At 34.3% G+C, this 20,943-nt stretch overlaps 1 protein-coding gene across 4 annotated transcripts in view; it reads left to right on the top strand.

The window, feature by feature from the left end:
- ERCC6L2 (ERCC excision repair 6 like 2) overlaps window positions 1-20,943 on the top strand; it is a 152,741-nt gene that overhangs the window by 64,830 nt on the left and 66,968 nt on the right. For all 4 annotated transcript variants that reach the window (XM_003357697.5, XM_021064595.1, XM_021064594.1 and 1 more), the window contains 6 exons: window positions 1,029-1,169; window positions 2,171-2,284; window positions 4,236-4,355; window positions 10,561-10,632; window positions 11,233-11,378; window positions 18,961-19,056. In XM_003357697.5, the coding sequence (XP_003357745.4) occupies window positions 1,029-1,169; window positions 2,171-2,284; window positions 4,236-4,355; window positions 10,561-10,632; window positions 11,233-11,378; window positions 18,961-19,056 (689 nt within the window). The remainder of the gene's footprint in view (window positions 1-1,028; window positions 1,170-2,170; window positions 2,285-4,235; window positions 4,356-10,560; window positions 10,633-11,232; window positions 11,379-18,960; window positions 19,057-20,943) is intronic.

The raw sequence follows: 20,943 nt of genomic DNA, 5'->3' as shown, positions 1-20,943 counted from the left end.
TCTTATTCACATTCCTCAAAGTCTTATTATGGATATATTTACTTTTATGATTCTGGTTACATACAGCTATATTTAGAATTTTCCAATTTCCACTACTACCAGAAATATAAGACAAATTGTATCCTCCATAACTTAGTGGCACTATTTTCTTCTTTTCTTAAATTTGAATTTGGGGCACAAAGTAGCAACTTCTACAAGTTTTGTTTTTATGTGTATTTACTTAATTCTTACCTTTACTAATCTTAGGAATTTATAGCAAGGTATTTTAACTTGTTTTTAGTAATAGGAAGTTTTTTATTTTTTTCTAAATTTTCAAGTAATTCAGTATTATCCATACCGTTGTTCTGAAATCTTCCCCTTTTCCTTATCTAGTTTTTTATTTGACCTAAACTTTATTTTTTGTTTTTTAGGGCCGCACCTGTGGCATATGGAGGCTCCCAGGCTAGGGGTCAAATAGAAGCTATAGCTGCCAGCCTACACCACAGCCACAGCAACGCAGGATCTGAGCTGTGTCTGCAACCTACACCACTGTTCACCACAATGCCAGATCCTTAACCCACTGAACGAGGCCAGGAATTGAACCCACAACCTCATGGTTCCTAATCGGATTCGTTTTTTGCTGCGCCATGACAGAAACTCCCTATTTGACTTAAACTTGAATCACTTATTTGTATGATGGGCTAAGAATATAGAACCCTGTTAAGACCCACAGTATTATATTGAGAAATATATAAGGAAATCACGTACTTGTTTTTTTCATATTTTGATTTTTTTTGAATTAGAAAACAAATAGATTTATTTGAAAATTAAGTTATAATTTGTATGGTTTCGGGTAGGGTGGTAGCACAGAACATGGAGAATTAGGAGAAATTTTCCTGTGTTCTCCAAATATAAGGATGTATCCAGGAGAAAAATAAGTTAGTTTAAGAGTAGTTTTCACTGTTATAGTCTATGAAACCTGTTGTGCATTGTGTTAAGTATTGCCTTAAAAAAGATATTAATAAATACCTTTTATTTTATCTCGGCAGATGGTGTATTGTTCTCTGACAGATTTTCAGAAAGCTGTCTATCAAACAGTGTTAGAAACAGAAGATGTGTCTTTGATACTTCAGTCTTCTGAGCCTTGTCCCTGCAGTAGTGGCCAAAAAAGGAGAAATTGTTGTTATAAGGTAAACATATCAGTGTGATATCTTTACTATCTTGCTTTTGATGACATAGTCCTCCATCCTAGTGAGAGTAAGAAGAAATAAAATAACTTTTCCTACACAGTTCTTTAACTTTAGAAGCTGCTATAAAAAGGAATAATTTTCAAAAAGATTTTACAATATCAAATACTAATTGCAGTACAATACAATATTCAAGTATCTCTTCAAAAAACTAGTTTTTAAAAGTAGCTCTAATTTTATATCCTCCCTTTCAACATTTATTGGGAAGTATCCTACTAAAGTAATGAAATTTCATTTCATTTCCAGTAAATTTCTCATTATCAATGGGTTAATACTTCCTCTGTGATAGCAGGCTTAAAATATTATTCTGATATGAGAGAGAATGTTAATTTCATAGAAACCATGTATCAATACAAAAAAGCATTTTATTTAGAAACAAATATTCATTTAAGCTTTTTTAAAACCTATTTCCTGCTGTTTTTCAACCTCTATTTTATTATCAACTTATCTGTCCCATATCCGCCTACATAGAGGGCCCCTAAATAAATATTTATGTAGCTTGTTATTTATTCCATATCTCATTTATTTTGCTGTTTTTAACTACTTCACTTTTTTTGTAGTAGTACAGTTTCCTAGGAAACTGGAATATAGACGAGTGGAGAGAGTAAAGGCCTCTGTGTAACACCACCAACCACTGTAGTTTTATGGGGAACCTCTCCTGGCAGCATTTCTATCATTGTGTCTCATGAGGATAAATACTTCCTGGTATGAGGACTTTCTGCTCTCTTTTATTAAAGGCATCATTGCATTATAGTTCACCAAAAGTGTGATTCCCTGTTAGTGGTTCATGGATATTTTATATATCAGCCACTATTTTCTAGAATGTATATTGCCAATAGTAACTAGATAATAATAAACATAGTGGTATATGTTGAGATGTAAGTAGTTCCATAACCATGTTAGTTCCTTGCTTATTCTTATTTTCTGTACTTTTCTGGTTACAGACCAATTCACATGGCGAATCAGTGAAAACCTTGTATTTCAGTTACCTCGCAGTCCTTCAGAAGGTAGCTAACCACGTCGCATTACTACAGGCCGCTAGCACCTCCAAGCAACAGGTTTGGTTTGGTTTTTTAAATGTCTTTGTGATACTATTTGGTATAAAATTTCTTAGCCAAATATTCTGAAGTTATTTTTGGGTGAAATTTAAGAGGTAACTGACTGGCTTGTTTTTTACTTTAGGTGTCAAAGAAATATATGCACTTAAGTTTTTTTTCCCCATTGAAAATTTTTTTTCCCCATTATAGCTGAGTTACAGTGTTTTGTCAGTTTCTTAGTGTACAGCCAAGTGACCCAGTCACACCTATGTATATATATACATTCTTTTTCTCACATTGTCCTCCATCATGTTCCATCACAAGTGACTAGATATTGTTCCCTGTGCAGGACTCCATTCCCTATCCACTCCACTTGAAATAGTTTGCATCTGTTAACCCCAAGCTCCCAGTCCATCCCACTCCCTCCCCCTTCCCTCTTGGCAACCACAAATCTGTTCTCCAACTCCATACATTTCTGTTCTCTGGAAATGTTCATTTGTGCTGTATATTAGATTCCAGGTATAAGTAATGTCATATGGTATTTGTCTTTCTCTTTCTGACTTACTGCACTTAGTATGAGAGTCTCTAGTTCCAATCATGTTGCTGCAGATGACATTATTTTGTTCTTCTTAATGGCTGAGTAGTATTCCATTGTATATATATACTGCATCTTCTTAATCCATTCATCTTGGTTGAATGTCTTGGCTATTGTTAATAGTGGTTGTTTCCATGTCTTGGCTATAGTGAATAGTGCTGCAAAGAACATATGGGTGCATGTATCTTTTTCAAGGAAAGTGTTGTCCAGATATATGCCCAATAGTGGGATTTCTGGGCCCATGTGATAGTTCTATAATTTTCTGAGGTACCTCTGTACTATTTCCTATAGTCGTTGTACCAATTTGCATTCCCACCAACAGTGTAGGAGGGTAGCCTTTTCTCCACACCTCTCCAGCATTTGTTATTTGTTGACTTGTTAATGTGGCCATTCTGGCAGGTGTGAGGTGGTACCTCATAGCAGTTTTGATTTGTCTTTCTTTAATAATTAGTGATGCTAAGCATTTTTTCATGTGCCTGTTGGCCATCTGTATATCTTATTTGGAGAAATGTCTATTCAGGTCTTCTGCCCATTTTTCATTTGGGCTGTTTGTTTTTTTGCTGTTGAGTTGTATAAGTTGTTTGTATATTTTAGAGATTGAACTCTTGTCAGTTGCATCATTTGAAACTATTTTTTCCCATTCCATAGGGTGTCTTTTTGGTTTTTTTTTATGGTTTCCCTTGCTGTGCACTTAAGTTTTTTATCAAAGTGAGAAAATTTAACCCTAAAATAACTCACTTTTTATGTCTCTGATAATGTTCATATATTTATTTTCCTAACATCTTTTGTTAGAATACTAATTAAAGATATTTGATGAGTCAGTCCTAATTCCAATAATAATGTGTCTAATTACATTTATCTAATCTACTGAATTAAAATAAGGATTTATAATAATCTGTATGTTAAATATTAGAAGTACTTCCCAAACTGGTAAAAATCAATAATTTCAAAATTTAGGTATAAATAGAGTCATTTACTTTGGTCTTTTCAACTGTGTCTTATTCTAAACCACAACATAATTAAAAGGATTTTTTTCAAAGCTGTTTTACATGGTGATTTTATATTTTCTTTTTGTGTGATAGTCTTGAGGCTATTCAAAGGTAATTTTAAAAGACTCTTTGCTCTTTTGGAAATATTTGGTTCCTTACTTTGTAAATCTTAAAAAAGTAATATGATAGCCATATCACTATTTTAGAACTTATCAAATCCGTATGTGATTAACGTATCACTTTAAGTTTTCTGAAGTATTAGTCTGACTTTAGAGAAGGTAAAATCTTCAAACTGATATATTCCTTATAAATTATTTCCATAAATAATTTCAGTTTATATAGGTTTAAATGTGTTGAGATTTCTTTTCTTCTACTTCTTCCTCTTAAGGAAACACTTATCAAAAGGATATGTGATCAAGTATTTTCCAGATTCCCAGATTTCGTGCAGAAAAGCAAAGATGCAGCCTTTGAAACACTTTCTGACCCAAAATACAGTGGAAAAATGAAGGTAAGCATTCTTTTTTCAGGTTGCTTACATCAAGGATGATGTGCAATATACTTATCAAATAGTATGACAGGGACACCGATTAGAATAAATGCCCAAGCATTCACAAGAGATGGTAACCAAACATAACTGGTATAGTTGTATCTGCATTTCTGAGCTTACTTACATGAATGGTCAGTTTCTCAGTTAGTTGTAGTTATATCAACCTACTTCAGACTTTCCTTTTTGATGTATTGGATTCTTGCCCTCTTAAAAATGTATGCAGTTCCACATATATTATAGCTTGTCTTCAAATGTTTAAGGAGATAATCTACCAGCAATATAAACGTTAATGCCAAATAAAAGAATGAAGATAGGCAGTAGTTCCAAATTAGAGAAAGGAACTTTTCGAAGAGTTCAAGGTGGACAGGGCCTCTATGTCAAGACTGAATTTTCTGGCTCTTGTTTTCACTTGCTCACCTTGACTGTAAGGTTGCTAAATCACATTTGTGGGAAGGGAGCATTTGCTGGATACCAGGCAACTGACCTGTTAGTGCTGTTCTTGGTGGTGTATTACTGAGGGAGGAGTGTGAAAAGCACAGGCTGGTTCTCCAGTCATGTCTCAGGGCTTTGGGCATTGCTTCTACAGCTGCATGACATATTGATAGCTCCCAACCACCTTGCAATAGAATGCGTTTGTTCAAGCCCTTAATAACTATCAAGAATCTTTATTTATGGATTCAGATTTTTTCAGACTAATTTCCAATGTAAATGTTTTCATTAAGAAAAAAATGTATTTCTTTTGGCAAAAAGTAAAAAGGAATAATTTAATCTTAAAATAACTCATTTTTTATGTCTCTGATAATGTTCACGTATTTATTTTCCTAATTTTTTTCCTTTAAAATCCTGCTAATATTCTTCATGCATAATTTGCATAAGCAAAAAATAGTTTACTTCCCTTGAACTTCTAAATTCAATGAAGTAAAATCTAGAAAGATTACCTTAAAAACTTGTATTTTTTTTCATTGAGATATAATTGACATATGACATTATGTTAGTTTTAGGTATAAAATATAATAATTTGATATGTATATGTAGATAGAGGGAGAGAGAGAGAAATGATTACCACAATAAGTTTAGTTGATATTCATCACCATACATAGTTATAAGAACTTGAAAAGACTATCCTTTCCCTATTGTGTATTCTTGGCTCCTTTGTCATAAATTAATTGACCATTTATGCATGGGTTTATTTCTGGGCTCTCTATTTTGTTCCATTGATCTATGTGTCTGTTTTTATGCTAATGCTCTTTTGATTGCTATAGCTTTGTGATATAGCTTGAAATCAAGAAATGTGGTGCTTCCACCTTTGTTCTTCTTTCTCAAGATTGCTTGGGCTATTTGGAGTTTTTTGTGATTTCATATGAATTTTAGGATATATATTTTTTTTACTTCTATGAAAAACATCATTAGACTTTTCATAGGGGTTCCATTGAATCTATAGATTGCTTTGGGTAGTATAAACATTTTAACAATATTAATTCTTGCAATCCATGAGCATGGACTATCTTTCCTTTTGTGTCTTCAGTTTCTCTCATCAGTGTCTTACAGTTTTTGGTGCACATGTCTTTCACCTCCTGGGTTAAATTTATTACTAGTTATTTTATTCTTTTTGATGTAATTGTAAATGGGATTGTTTTCTTAATTCTACTTTCTGATGGTTCTTTATTAATATATAGAGATGCGACTGAGTTTTGTATATTGATTTTGTATCTTGCGACTTTACCGAATTTATTTATTAGTTGTAACTTTTTTTTTGGTGGAGTCCTTAGGGTTTTCTATAGATAATATCATACCATATGCAAATAGAGACAATTTTACTTTTTCATTTCTTATTTGGATACCTTTTTTTTCCTTGCCTAATTGCTCTGGCTAGGATTTCCAGTACATGAAAATGGAAAGAGTGAACATCCTTTTCTTATTCCTGATCTTAAAGGAAAAGCTTTCAGTTTTTCATCATTAAGTATGATGTTAGCTGTGAGCTTACCACATATAGCCTTTTTTATGTTGAAACGTGTTCCCTCTATATTCACTTTCGGAAAGTTGTATATTGTTAAAATAAGTAAGTTTGTATTAGAACATCCTATGATTTATTATCACAAAAATTAATTCATATCTAATAATATTTCCTAACAATAATAAATCTATTTTTATTATCCATTTTATTGACTTTTATTTATTTTAAAACTGAGAAATGGAAAATGCCTAATTAATTTAGAACTGAGCACTTACAATCCCATAGTTCAAACCAATAGCATATTTCCAGAAAACTTTATTACTCATGCCTATTTATTTAAATTTTATTCATTGTAACTCTTCATTAAAAATTTACCACTCTTGAAATTAAATGGAGGAGTTCTCACTGTGGTGCAGTGGATTAAGGATCTGCATTGTCTCTGCAGCAGCTTAAATTGCTGCTAAAGCATGGGTTCAATCCTGGCCCAGCAAAGTGAGTTAAGGATCAGATCTGGTATTACTGCAGCTGGGGTATGAGTCACAGCTGTGACCCAGATTTGATCCCTGGCCAGAATCTTCCGTATAACATGAGTGCAGCAAAAAAAGAAAAAAGGAATTAAATGGATTTTTATTGCTCTATATTTTATATTCGTATATACCCATTAAGTGTATTATTTAAAACATATTGAAGTTATTTATCTAGGAATAATAGTACCTGATTAAGGTAATTATTACATTTATTTTTATTATGATTTTTAGAAGATAATTATTGCCAGGGGCTGGGTATATATCTTTATATGTGAAGGAAGTCCTAGTTTACTTGGTTTGTGGGAGAACACCAACAAAACAGAGACTGGTAGTATTAAGTTAGGGATGTGTTCTTAAGACTGTGTTTCATCATTTGATCAGCAACATCATCTAGTGATTTAGTAATACAGAACTTATAGGCTTATAATGGAATTAATGCCTGTGGGGTTAAGAACTCCAAGTTGTATATACTTCTTGAATTCAGGTGGTAAAAGATCTTAGTTCTTTGTTTATTGTAGGTTCGCCTGCAGCTGCAGTGTATTTGTAGACATAATACCTACCATACCCGTGGTAGCCTCAAAGCCACACTCATGAACTCCAGCTCTTTCTCTTAAGTGCTAAGGTCTTTAGACCTTAACTGCTATTCAAGGGGGTGATCACAAATTGCACTCACTCCTCTGATAAGAATCTTCATTCTCCCTTTAATACTCTGGGAAATGCCAGAGTCTTACGGTCAGGGATGAAAAAACAAAACAAAACAAAAAACTAGAAAGCCCTATTTGGTGCTGTTGGAATCAAACAAGAGTCATGTTCATCTCTAGACCTAACTAATTCAAGAAAAATTAGATCAAAGATTCATTAGCTGTGAACTTTCTCAAATTTAGGATTCCTTTACAGGTGGATTGTCTTGTCCTGTGGAGGACAGCTGAGTGACATAACATTGGGTCTGTATTATTAAGACTACCTATAGTGACCACACTGTTATTTCTGAAATTTTTAGTAAGGGATGTTAGTTTATAGTTATTCATTTACTTAAGTTTTTTTTTTTTTAACTATCCTAACGAAGACCTCTGGTCCAAAAGGATTCACTTTTGTTATTTCTTGTTTTTGTTTTTACTTTAAGATATTTAAGAAAACCTGACATCATAATTGGTATGATGCCACTCAATCAGGGTGGATTTCTGTGCGTTATATCTTTGACCTAAAGTGTTAATGTATTTAAGAGAATGAAAAGACTGGGAGGAAGCCACAGACTGGGGGGAATTTATTTGCAAAATAATAGGGACTGGTATCTAAAATACACAAGGAACTCTTAAAACTTGAAACAATAAGAAAATAAACAATCCAATTTAAAAACAGGCAAAAGATCTGAACAGATATTTCACCAAAGAAGATACACAGATGGCAAATAAGCACATGAAAAGCTGCTCAATATTATATGTCATATGTCATCATATGTCGAATTAAAACGAGATACCACTAGACACCTGTTAGAATGACTAAACCCAAAACGCTGACAACACCAAGTGCTGACAAGGATATGGAGCAATAGAAACTCTCATTTTTGCTGGTGAGAATGCAGAAATGGTTTGGAAGGCAGTTTCTCACAAAGTTAAACATATTCTTATGACAAGATCTATCAATTGCACTCCTTGGTATTTACCAAAATTAGTTTAAAACCTACAAGAACCTGTACACAGATGTTTATGGCAGCTTTATTCATAATTGCCCAAACTTGGAAGCATCCAAGATGTCCTTCAATAAGTGAATGGATAAACAAACAATAAACGAGGTACCACTGGTATATGGTACCTCCAGACAATAGAATATTATTCATCAAGCTACAAAAAGGCACAGAGGCACATCAAATGCTAAGTGAAAGGAGCCAGGCATACATACTGTATGATTCCGGCTATATGACATCCTGGAAAAGGCAAAACTATAGAGAAAGGAAGAAAAAAAAATCCGTACGAGAGGGATTTACGGGGAAGGATGAATAGATAGAGTACAGGGAATTTCTAGGACATCGAAAGTTTCTGTATAATATTGTAATGGATGCATGTCATTATATATTTGTCAGGACCCATAGAACTGTACAACACAAGTGAACCCTAATGTAAACTGTGCACTTTCATGAACAGTAATTTTATCAGTATTTATTCATCAGCCAAATATACCACCCTAATGCAAGATGTTAAAAATATAGGAAACAATATACAAGAGAGAAGTGGGAGTTTGCGGAGGAAGGGAGTCTGAAAGAAAGTTCTCTGTGTATTCCACTCAATTCTTGTCTAAGTCTAAAATTGCTCTAAAGTATAAAGTCTGTTAACTTTAAAAAGTTAATGTACTATGTGAAATTCAAGTCCACATTCTTTATATAAGGTCAATTATTTTATTAAAAATAAAACCAATACAAATGGAAATTTATTTATTTATTTTTGCCTTTTTTGTTTTTAGAGCTGTCCCCATAGCATATGGAAGTTCTCAGGCTAGGGGCCAAATCAGAGCTACAGCTGCTTGACTACACCACACCCACAGCGACATGGGATCTGAGCTGCATCTGCGACCCACACCATAGCTCATGGCAATGCCGGATCCTTAACCCACTGAGCAAGACCAGGGATGGAACCCACATCCTCATGGATACTAGTTGGGTTTGTTAACCACTGATCCACAATGGGAACTTCTATAAAATTTATTTTATATGTTCTCCAAGTATTACCTGATCTGTGACATTTTTATTTACCATTTGATTGGTTATCGGTGTGGCTTTTTTTTTTTTTGTGAGGGATTTGTGGGAAGGGGTCAGAGTTAGCACAGTGTCTTTTCTTGCTCAATTATTAAGAGTTTCATATTGACTATAAATTCTTATTTAAAATTTAAATATTTATCATTATTTGATAAAAAGATGGTTAGTGTTTATTGTATAGTTCAGAGAAACCTTATCCTTAGTACAGAAAATTCCTTTTCTTTCCTTTGTGGTTTGCTTTTTGCACAATGTTCTGAAGCTGTCCTTGCTAGATGTGGAAATGCCTGTTTAAGAATAACAGTGTTACTATCATACAAAGGCTTTGGATAATTTGCTTCCTTCCTAAAAGCACTGTGTATGGGGGCAGATTATTGGCATTTTGAGGTCAGAGTCAAATCTGGAATTCAGGGCTTACTGTAAATAGAGAAACAGAGGAGAGAAAATGAGACGAGGTATATCTCTGACGGATTATTTTGAGAAAATAAATATCCAGATTTTTAGAACCTAGATGTAATTAAACACATTTTATTACATCTATCTAGAGAAAATTTAAATACCCCGTAAAAGGAATGCTGCTCTTAATTTAGTTTCTGAACATATTATAGGTATAAAGAAAGTATATTTTGGAAATTAAATTAATCCATTTAAATGCATCCCATAATCTAAAATGCTTCCTTTTTATTAAAACCATATGAGATGAAATAAAAGCCTTTGCGAACTTTACCTCATTATTGGCAATATATTGATGAATAACATTTCATATAATATCTAATACCTTATTTCTCTAACTTGGAAAAAATGAATGGCTTTATAAAAGATAACTGAGGTTATGTTGTATAAAAATAGTTTTTTAAGAAATTCTCAAGTGATGCGTATAGGTATAAGATATATTTTTTGTTAAAAGTGGTTCACTGATGTTCTGTGGTTCACTTCCAGGTTCTTCAGCAGCTTTTAAATCATTGCAGGAAAAACAAAGATAAAGTTCTTCTTTTCTCCTTTTCCACCAAGGTGAGTTTTGTCTGAAGTGTCTTCTTGATTGTTTCAGCCCTAACTCCTGAGGCATGAAGTCTAAGAGATAAAATAGCATCCAGGCACATTTTCCATCTTATGTTTCTTCTGTAGGAGATGATAATATTGTAAGCAACTTGTAAAACAGATACTTAAATTTCAGTTATAGGAGGGTTACTTACTCAGACTCCACGATAGATTTCTAATTCCCTGTTGATGTTTTTGTTAATAACTAAAGTGTTCTTTCAGACATTTCATACATTTTAGAATGTGAAAAGAACAAAAATAATGAAATATATTTCCATGAGTTAGCCAATACTTTTCTTTTTATTCGGTTTTTGTTTAAAACAATGAAGATTGATTTTTTTTTTTCCCCTAAAAAGTTGACTTTTTTAAAAAACAAAGATGGCTGAACACTAATGTCAGCTTCAGTATAATGGGAAGATGTATATGGGTCAGAAATTAGAAAAACATTTGCTACTCTTACAAGAAAGAAATTGTGAGCACCAGCAATTAATACTTAGTAAAGCTCATTTCTGTAATGGTATGAAACATTAAACCATGAATTTGTCTTTGCACATCTCTGTATCTTTCCTCTAGTTGCTTGATGTGCTGCAACAATACTGCATGGCGTCTGGGCTTGATTACCGACGACTTGATGGAAGTACAAAGTCAGAGGAAAGAATCAAGATTGTGAAAGAGTTCAACAGCACACAAGATGTTAATATTTGCCTTGTCTCCACAATGTAAGAAAATGAAATTTGATCACTTGGTTTTTATCTAATTGCTTTTAAGATTAAGGTAATCTTTATTATTGGATTTTCAGTGGCTATACTTACGTTGCTTTGCTTTGTTTCATTTAGCTTTAAGGAGAAGCAGCCATAGTGCTATTAATTTTGACTGAAAAAATGGTATCTTGGGTTTTGGGTTTTTTTTTTTTTTTTTTCTTTTTGGCCATTTCTTGGGCCGCTCCCGTGGCATATGGAGGTTCCCAGGCTAGGGGTCAAATCGGAGCTGTAGCTGCTGGCCTACACCAAGCCACAGCAAAGTGGGATCCGAGCCACATCTGCAACCTATACCACAGCTCACCGCAATGCCAGATCCTTAACCCACTGAGCAAGGCCAGGGATCGAACCCCAACCTCATGGTTCCTAGTCAGATTTGTTAACTACTGAGCCACTATGCGAACTCTATCAGTATCTTGAGTTTTATCTAAATTTTTCTCTCAATTCCCCTATCATTGCTGAATTCTCTTTATATGTCTGGCTTTATTTTTTAAAAATTCCAAAATACGTATGTTTCCCCATAGAAATTTTCTGTAGTAGTGTTTTGACTCATGTCTTGTGGTTAGAACAGTCAGACTTAATTGAATAATCAAGTTATTAATCAAATAGATGAGAATCATTTGCAGCTGTGGTTTTCAACCTGTGATCAAGGAGCCCTAGGAAACCTGGTGGACTTAGTGGGCCAAGAGTGCCTCTTCTTTCTCTACTTTATCTCAATCAGAGCAGACCAACATTTGTAGGTTTTATAAAAGTTAAATCAGTTCTAACACTTATTTGTGAATTTCTCAATAAATGTTTTAAAAAATACACACACTTTAGAAAAAGATTTAAGTAAACATAAACACCTAGGAAGATTTACCCCCCTTTTGGTGGGTAACAAATCCATAACTTTTGATGTCTAATGTAATAAGTGTTTTATAGATGTGCTCTAACTATCTTTCAAAAAGAATTTCAAGTGGCTTTTATTTATTTGTTTGTTTTTAATTGAAGTATAGTTGATTAACAATGTCTTGTTAGTTTCACATGTACTTCTTAGTGACTCAGTTGTATGTGTAAATATGTGTGTATACACACACATATGTATATTCTTTTTCAGATTCTTTTCCTTTAAAGGTTATTACAAAATATTGAGTACAATTTCCTGTACTATGTGTACGTCCTTGTTGGAGTATACAGCATACACTCCTATGTATAGGAGTGTGCATATGTTAATACCATCCGTCTAATTTATCCCTCCGTCTCACCTTTCCCCTTTGTTAACCATGAGTTTGTTTTCTATGTTGGTCTATTTCTGTTTTGTAAGCCCATTTGTATCTCTTTTTTTTAAAATTCAGATTCTACATGTAAGCAGTATCATATGATATTTATCTTTTTCTGTCTGGCTTTCTTCACTTAGTATGATAGTTCATCCATATTGCTGCAAATGGCATATTTCATTCTTTTTTCTGGCTGAGTAATATTCCATCGTGTGTGTGTGTGTGTGTGTGTGTGTGTGTCTGTGTGTGTCTGTGTGTGTCTGTGTGTGTGTGTGTATACACATCTTTATCCATTCATCTGTTGATGGGCATTTAGGTTGCTTCCATGTCTTGGCTATTGTAAATAGTGCTTGCAGCGAACTTTGGAGTGCATGTATCTTTTCAAATTAGTTTTCTCTGGATATATGCCCAGGAGTAGGATTGAGCATCATATGGTAAATCTATCTTTGTTTTTTTAGGAATATCCATACTGGTTTCCCATACTAGCTGTATCAATTTACATTCCCACCAGCAGTGTAGGAAGGTTCCTTTTCTCCACACCCTCTCAAGCGTTTATATTTGTAGACTTGTTGATGTTTGTTTTTTGGCCATGCCCACAGCATATGGGTTCCCAAGCCAGGGACTGAACCTGTTCCACAGCAGTGAGACTGCAGTGACAACACTGGATCCTTAACCTGCTGCACCACAAGAGAAGTCCAATTTGTAGACTTTGGTCAGTGGCCATTCTGACTAGAGTTAGGTGTCAGGTGATACCTCATTGTAGTTTTGATTTGCATTTCTCTAATAATTAGCAATGTTGAGCATTTTTTCATGTACCTGTTGGCCATCTCTATGTTTTTGGAGAAATGTCTATTTGGATCTTCTGCCCATTTTTTGATTGAGGTGTGTTTTGTTTTGTTTTTTAATTGAGCTACACAAGCTGTATCTTTTGAAAATTAATCTCAAGTGACTTTTAAAATACACATATAAAATACAAAACAGGAAAAACTAAGTCAAAATAAAAATTACTTAAAGTGAGGAATCAAGTGATATACATAATGAGTGAGATACCTAACTGTCGAGAACTGAAATTATTTTTGAATTCTTGCATCTGAAGCCCAAGGAGAGAAGCTCTGGGTTCCCATTTTCCTCTGAATGAAATAATTCCACTCATGAGTACTTAAATACAAAGTATTAAATGACATCAGTTTTCAGTTCGGTTATAAAACACACATCAGAATTTTTAGTTTTTAAATAATGTTTTTAAAGTAATAAATGCCTCAATAGTAGTTAGATTGTAGAGAATTTATAATGACCATCTCTTCAACTATATTGGAAATAGCTTTTTAATCTATCTATTGAATTTTTATTTTTTAAGGACTATTTTCAAGACTTTTTTTGTTAAGCAAAAAAAAAAAAACAAAAAAACAAAACAGTGCAGGACGAAGTGAGTGATATTCTATCTTTAAAGTACATACAAAGGAAAAAAATAACTTAGGACCAAAGCTATTCTACCTAGCAAGGCTATCATTCAAAATTGAAGGGGAGAAGAAGAGTGTGCCACACAAATAAAAACTCAAAGAACTCACTGCCACTAAACTTGTCCTACAGTTAATGTGAATGGACCTTCTTGAAATGGAAAGAAAAGGCCATAACTAGAAATAAAATATATGAAAGAAAAAATATCGCTAATAAAGGCAAATATATAATAAAGGCAGTGGTTTAACCATTTAAAAAGGGGTAGTGTGAAGAATGAGCAGAGAAGAACTACAAAAACAACCAAAAGACACTTAACAAACTGGCAGTAAGTATACACCTATCAATAATTACTTTAAATGTAAATGGACTAAATGCTCCAGTAAAATGAGGGTGGCTGAATGGATACAAAAACCAAACCCATCTATATGCTGCCTGCAAGAGATTCATTTCTAAGCTAAAGACACAGAGACCGAAAGTCAAAAGTTAGAAAAAGATAATCCATGCCAATGGAAACAGAAAGAAATCTGGGGTAACAGTACTCTTAACAAACAAAATAAACTGTACAGCACAGACTATATGAAAGACATACAAGGGCACTGCATAATGATAAAGGGGTCAATCCAAGAAGAGGATATAGCATTCAAAAATAGCTGTGAACCCAACCTCTGAACTTAGGTCTTATTTCATGTTTTTCTTTTTGTTCTATATTCTGAAAAATGTCATTTTTCAGTGTTATTTTATTTGAAATAACTACATTTTAGACTTTTTTTTTTGCTTTAAGCTCTTTCGTTCTCTGAATTTTCTTTATTCTGAAATTTCAATACCTAAAAGCTTAGCTTTCCATAATCATCTCATTCAGTTAATGAAGGAACAGTTATCTGTCATTTTTCCTTTAGTTGGAATTTTTATTGGAACCACTGAATTTATAAATTACTTTGGGGGAAAGTGGTATTTTAATGATGTTTAACCTTTCAATCTAGAAGCATGGTATCTTATATATATGTTTACATTTTCCTAGAAATATTTAAGTGATTGCTTCATTTGCCCCTTTATAATAGTTAATACACACAGTAAAATTTAATTCACTGACAGCATTTTTTGTGGAACGTTAAGATGTGGTTAACATGCAATTTTTTATATATTTATTGATACAGAATAGAATGTGGAAGACCTAGAAATGAATAACCTTCGTATTCACTATTCAGTCTTAATACTATTCCTCAGCTTGAAAAAGGCTATATTCTCTTTTACTCTTTAAAGAGTTAAGCCTTTGCTGTTAGCCATATGAGAGGAGTAACAGATTTGAATATTTAGGATTCTGAGTTGTATTATCATCAGAGAATCATCTCATCTGTAGAGAGAGTTTAAAGATTCTTTTTTTCCTTTAAAAGGAGCTTTGCCACTGCTTTAACTCAGCCAGTCTTAAGTTATAACTTCACAATATCTTGGAAGATTGTTACCTCAACTGGTGGTCGCTTTTCTGTGGCTCGTTTAGAGGATCTGAGATAAATTCGTGTCAGATCTTACTGACAAGAAACTAATTGGAATAGTTAACTAGATTCATTTTTGATGTTACGTGTTAGAAAATATTTCTTAATTTCTAGTTTTATTTTGGTTATAACTAGTTGTTTCTTCACATGATTAATCTAGTTATATAATCTTATGAGCCTTGTTTCTTCAAAATTTTTCCCATCACAGTATTGACAGATAAACTACTAACTTCTTCCTTCGTGTCTAAATCCCATCCACTCCCGTACCTTATCCATTGTTTTTTTTAATTCTTTCCCAAACTTTCTCCTCTTTCACTCCTTTCTTTGAGTTCAAGTCTCTTTGACTTCTCTATGCTATCATAAGTAATTTTCCAAAGGAGAAAATTCAATTTCTATTTAATATTGAGCTTTAAGTGAGAATACTTTAGCAGCCTTGAGCAGGTTAATCAATTTTTCTGATTCTCAATTGCCTCATCTGTAAAATGGGAATAATAGCTCATAGAGCCATGTCGAGGATAAAAGAATAGAATACATGAAAATACCCTGCACCATTCCTGGTATATAGTAGATCCTCAATAAATGTTAGTTTCTGTTTTGATAGAAACTGTGAGAGAAAATTAACACTGTCTCCCTGGATGATTAGCATCCAGTGTAAAGCATCACCTAGGAATGAGTTGTGTGATGATCTGAGCATCTGAAAAGCAAGAGAAAGCCTCAGAGAAAGACTCTGAAGGCTGAGAGGAGAAAAACAAAGAAAATAAAGAAAACGATTTTGTTCTTGAATTTTAATTTTGCCTTCCTTTTAAAAAACAAAATTTTATCATAGTTATATCATAAAATAATTATTAAATGTAGAGTGTTTACACCAGAAAATTCAAAACATGAAAAGATAACAGTTACCATTAGGTAAAATCTAATAAGCTATGTGGGAAGCTGAAATCTTTAACTCAGTAGACAAGCCATTTTATATATTCCTTTCTGCTAAAAGATATATTTAGAAACAATATCTTTTTTTTTTTTTTTTTTGCTTTTATACAGCTGCACCTGTGGCATGTGGACATTCCTGTCTGCATGTGTTTGCTTAAATCAGATTTATCAATTAAGAAAGAAAACTTAAAAATTTCTTTTTCTTCTTCTTTCTTTCTCTTTTTAGGGCTGCACCTAGAGCATATCGAAGTTCCCAGGCTTAGGGTTGAATTGGAGCTGTAGCTGCCGGCCTATACCACAGCCACAGTGATGCTGGATCTGAGCCGCATCTGTGACCTACACCACAGCTCATGGAAATGTCGAATCCTTAACCCACTGAGCAAGGTCAGCGATCACACCTGCATCCTCATGGATACTAGTTGGGTTCTTAACCCACTCACCCACAACGGGAACTTCCAGAAAAAATATCTTTAGAAGTAATTTTATTCTGAAATGAATTATTTGTGATCTGACATGTTTTGGCCAGTAGAAAAATGAATCTAACAAATTCATTAAGCAATTTTATTTTTTAAAAACTGTCAAAATATATAAATCTTTTGTACTTTTGTTGACTGTATATTTTAGCCGCAGTTCAGTAAAACTTTGGCTTTCAGAGTTCTTTTGTGGCTCAGGGGGTTAAGGATCCTGCATTGTCGGAGTTCCCGTCGTGGCGCGGTGGTTAACGAATCTGACTAGGAACCATGAGGTTGCGGGTTCGGTCCCTGCCCTTGCTCAGTGGGTTAAGGATCCGGCGTTGCCGTGAGCTATGGTGTAGGTTGCAGACGAGGCTCGGATCCCGTGTTGCTGTGGCTCTAGCGTAGGCTGTCGGCTACAGCTCCGATTGGACCCCTAGCCTGGGAACCTCCATATGCCGCGGGAGCAGCCCAAGAAATGGCAAAAAGACAAAAAAATAAAATAAAATAAAATAAAATAAAATAAAGGATCCTGCATTGTCACTGCTATGGCTCTCATAGATGTGGCACAGGTTTGATCCCTGGCCTGGGAACTTCTCTATGCCTTGGGCACAGCCAAAAAAAAAAAAAAAAAAAAACTACTGCTTTCAACCTAAGTGGCAAAAAGACCATTTGCAGCATAAGTACTGAGTACTAGGTACAACTTTATTCTTTGTGTTGACTTTCAGAATCACACGCTAATTGACTAAAAACAACTTGCTAAGCAAATGGTGTTACTTGAATCATGATCCTTTCATAGCGAATACTATAAGGATTAATTTAAGGATTTGGGGTACTCTATTCTAAAAGCCGGTTTTTCCAAATGATATAAGTGCCTCTAAATATTTCAATATGTCTCTCTTTTCTGAGACTTTGTGTTTTTAATTTGTTTTAAACATATCTGTAACCGCTTTTTGAAGCACTTTTGCTGTGGCTGCATTAAAAATCCTTGTCAGAGAACTCTAACATCTGTTTCTTTGCAGTGTGTCATGTGTTACTTGTCCTTTCGCATTGAAACTGAGATTTCCCTGGATCTTGGTTTCACTAGTAATTTTTTATTGTATGCTGGACATTTTGAGTATTATGTTTAGGAACCTCTATCTCATTTAAATCGTATGTTTTAACCAGACACCGTGCCAGCCACAAGGGGGTGGAACTCCATGTCTCCTGCTTGGCCTCTGTTGACATCTTTAGATTGAGGCACTTCATTACTGTTTTTGCATGGCCTCTGCATACACTACAGAGGGTACCTGGTTATAGCTGGACATAAATGAAAAGTTCTAACTCCTGAATTAGTCTTCTCTGACACTACCTGGTTAAAAATGACAGATGCCTCATTACTCTCACGCAAAGATGGACATTTAGTCTCCTCACTCAGCCTTTGCAGACCAGGTTAGGGTTGGGGCCATAGATTTTCTTCTGTGATGTTTTCAAGAATAGGCTGGTTATTATCTACAGTTTTTCCATCTTAAAATTCTGTACCTTTCTGATTTTTTAGCTATGGAAGAAGGATGTTCTTGGGATTTTTTTTTTTTTTCCGTCTGTTACTGTAGGATGTTAGCTTCTCCAGAACCTGGTCTGGGATATATTAGGCAAAAAAACAAAGCCAGGGAAGTCACTGCCATGCCCTTACTTAGGTCTTATGGTCTCTAGCCAATCTATGTTCTCTCTGTCTTTAAGAATCTTACATTTTATTATATATATAACATCCAGGGGTTTTAGCTGCACTTAGAAGGAGTAAGTAGAAATGCATTTACTCCTATATTGATTTTATTGGATATATTTACTTAGCAGGAGTATACTAGCAGTTTTTAAAAGTTATGTTAGGAAAATTTTACAGTATTTGAGTATCCAAACAAATGTGAAAACCAGCACAACTTTATTTTTGATGTTTTAACATGCTTTTTTCTGTTAACTCTAGGGCTGGTGGACTAGGCCTCAATTTTGTTGGTGCCAATGTGGTTGTGCTATTTGATCCTACTTGGAATCCAGCCAATGATCTTCAAGCAATTGACAGGTATAATTAGTGACAAAATTTAAAGCAACCTGCAATTTTTTTTTTTTTTTGGCCATACCTGTGGCATGTGAAAGTTCTCAGACCAGGGATCGAACCTGTGTCACAGCAGCAACCCAAACCACTGCAGTGACAATACTGGATGCTTAACCACTGTGCCAAAGGAGAATTCCAAATACTTCTAATCTAAAAATGGTCCTGAAATTGTTAGGGTGCTTATAATGTGACTGTGATTAGAAGATAGAGAAAACCTTGGAAAAAAATGAAAATCTTTTATTTACGATAACCCTGAACTTCTGAATCCACATGTTAGGCTGAAATCATTTATTTTGCATTCCTCTCAACAATCCCATTATTTTCACGAGACCGATTTAGAAGAAAGAATAAATCCCCTGTACTGCTGGAAAACAGAAAAGGTCAATATTAGTAGAAGTTCTGAGAAACTTATGGAAGAATCTGTCTGGTCAAGAAAGCATCAGAGAAAAGCCACATTCCAAAGTGAGCAGGAAAGCCCAGCAAAATTTCAAACATAGGATCAGCAAATTCGGGCTGTGGGAGTGCATCCTTCTGGGAAGTCAATTAACGTACTGACTTTAAAACAAATTCCTCTCCCACATCCTGTACATAAAGAGGGATTGACCTATAACATGTGCTCCTTGATCAAAGCTGAAAGTATCGTTTCCTAAATTTTATAAACAAGGGAGAATCAGACAGGCAAACATCCAGTGGATTTTAGGACCAGATCATAAAGCATAGCATCCCAGACCAGCTTTCTTATACAATCCATTTCATCAGTGCCTTAGTTTTCTGAACAGAGTTTTTATTCTTAGGTATTCTATTCTTTTTGATATGAATGTAAATGGAATTGTATTTTTTTTTTTTTTTTTTTTTTTTGGTCTTTTTAGGGCTTTACCACAGCATATGGAGGTTCCCAGGCTAGGGGTCCATCAGAGCTGTAGCCATTGGCCACACCACAGCTCACAACAACGCCGGATCCTTAAACCACTGACCGAGGCCAGGAATTGAACCTGTGTCCTCATGGATCCTAGTCAGATTCATTTCCACTGAGCCACAATGGGAACTCCTGGGATTGTAGTCTTAATTTCTCTAATAGTTTGTTGTTACTGTATAAATATGCAATAGATTTCTACAATATTAATTTGTAGGCTGCATTTTTACAGATTCATTGATGAGCTCTAGTAGCTTTTTGATGGCATTTTTAGGCCTTTCTGAGTATAGTGCCATGTCATCCGTGAACAGTGACAGTTTTAAATCTTTGTCTCCAATTTGGATTCCTTTTACTTCTTTCTCTTGTCTAATTGCTGTGGCTAGGACTTCCAATACTATGTTGAATAAAAGTGACTGGGTAAGAGTCCTCCTTGCCTTATTCTTGATCTTAGAGGAAATGCTTTCACAGTTTCACTGTTGAGTAGGATGTTAGCTGTTGACTTGTCATATATGGTCTTTATTATGTTGAGGTGTGTTCTGTCTATACTCACTTTTTTGGAAGATTTATCATAAATGGATGTTGAATTTTTTCAAAAGTTTTTCCCACATCTCTTGAGATGACCGTATGATTTTTATTCTTCAGTGTGTTAATATGTTTTATCACATTGATTGATTTGTGGAGATGGAACCATACTTGCATCTCTATGGTAAATATCAATTGGTCAAAGTATATGATCCTTTTAATGTATTGCTGAATTCAGTTTGCTACTTTTTGTTGAGGATTTTTGCATGTATGTTCATCAGTGATACTAGCCTGTAATTTTCTTTTTGTATGATATCTTTGTCTGGTTTTGGTATCGGGATATTGTTAGCCTCATAGAATGACTTTGACAGTGTTCCATCCTCTACAATTTTTCTTTTTCTGGAATAACTTGAGTATAG

The sequence above is a fragment of the Sus scrofa genome, chromosome 10 (genome assembly GCF_000003025.6).
Source record: "Sus scrofa isolate TJ Tabasco breed Duroc chromosome 10, Sscrofa11.1, whole genome shotgun sequence".
Classification (NCBI taxonomy): domain Eukaryota; kingdom Metazoa; phylum Chordata; class Mammalia; order Artiodactyla; family Suidae; genus Sus; species Sus scrofa.
The sequence above is the reverse complement of the archived record's forward strand: the minus strand, read 5'-3'. Positions and strand labels throughout refer to the sequence as shown.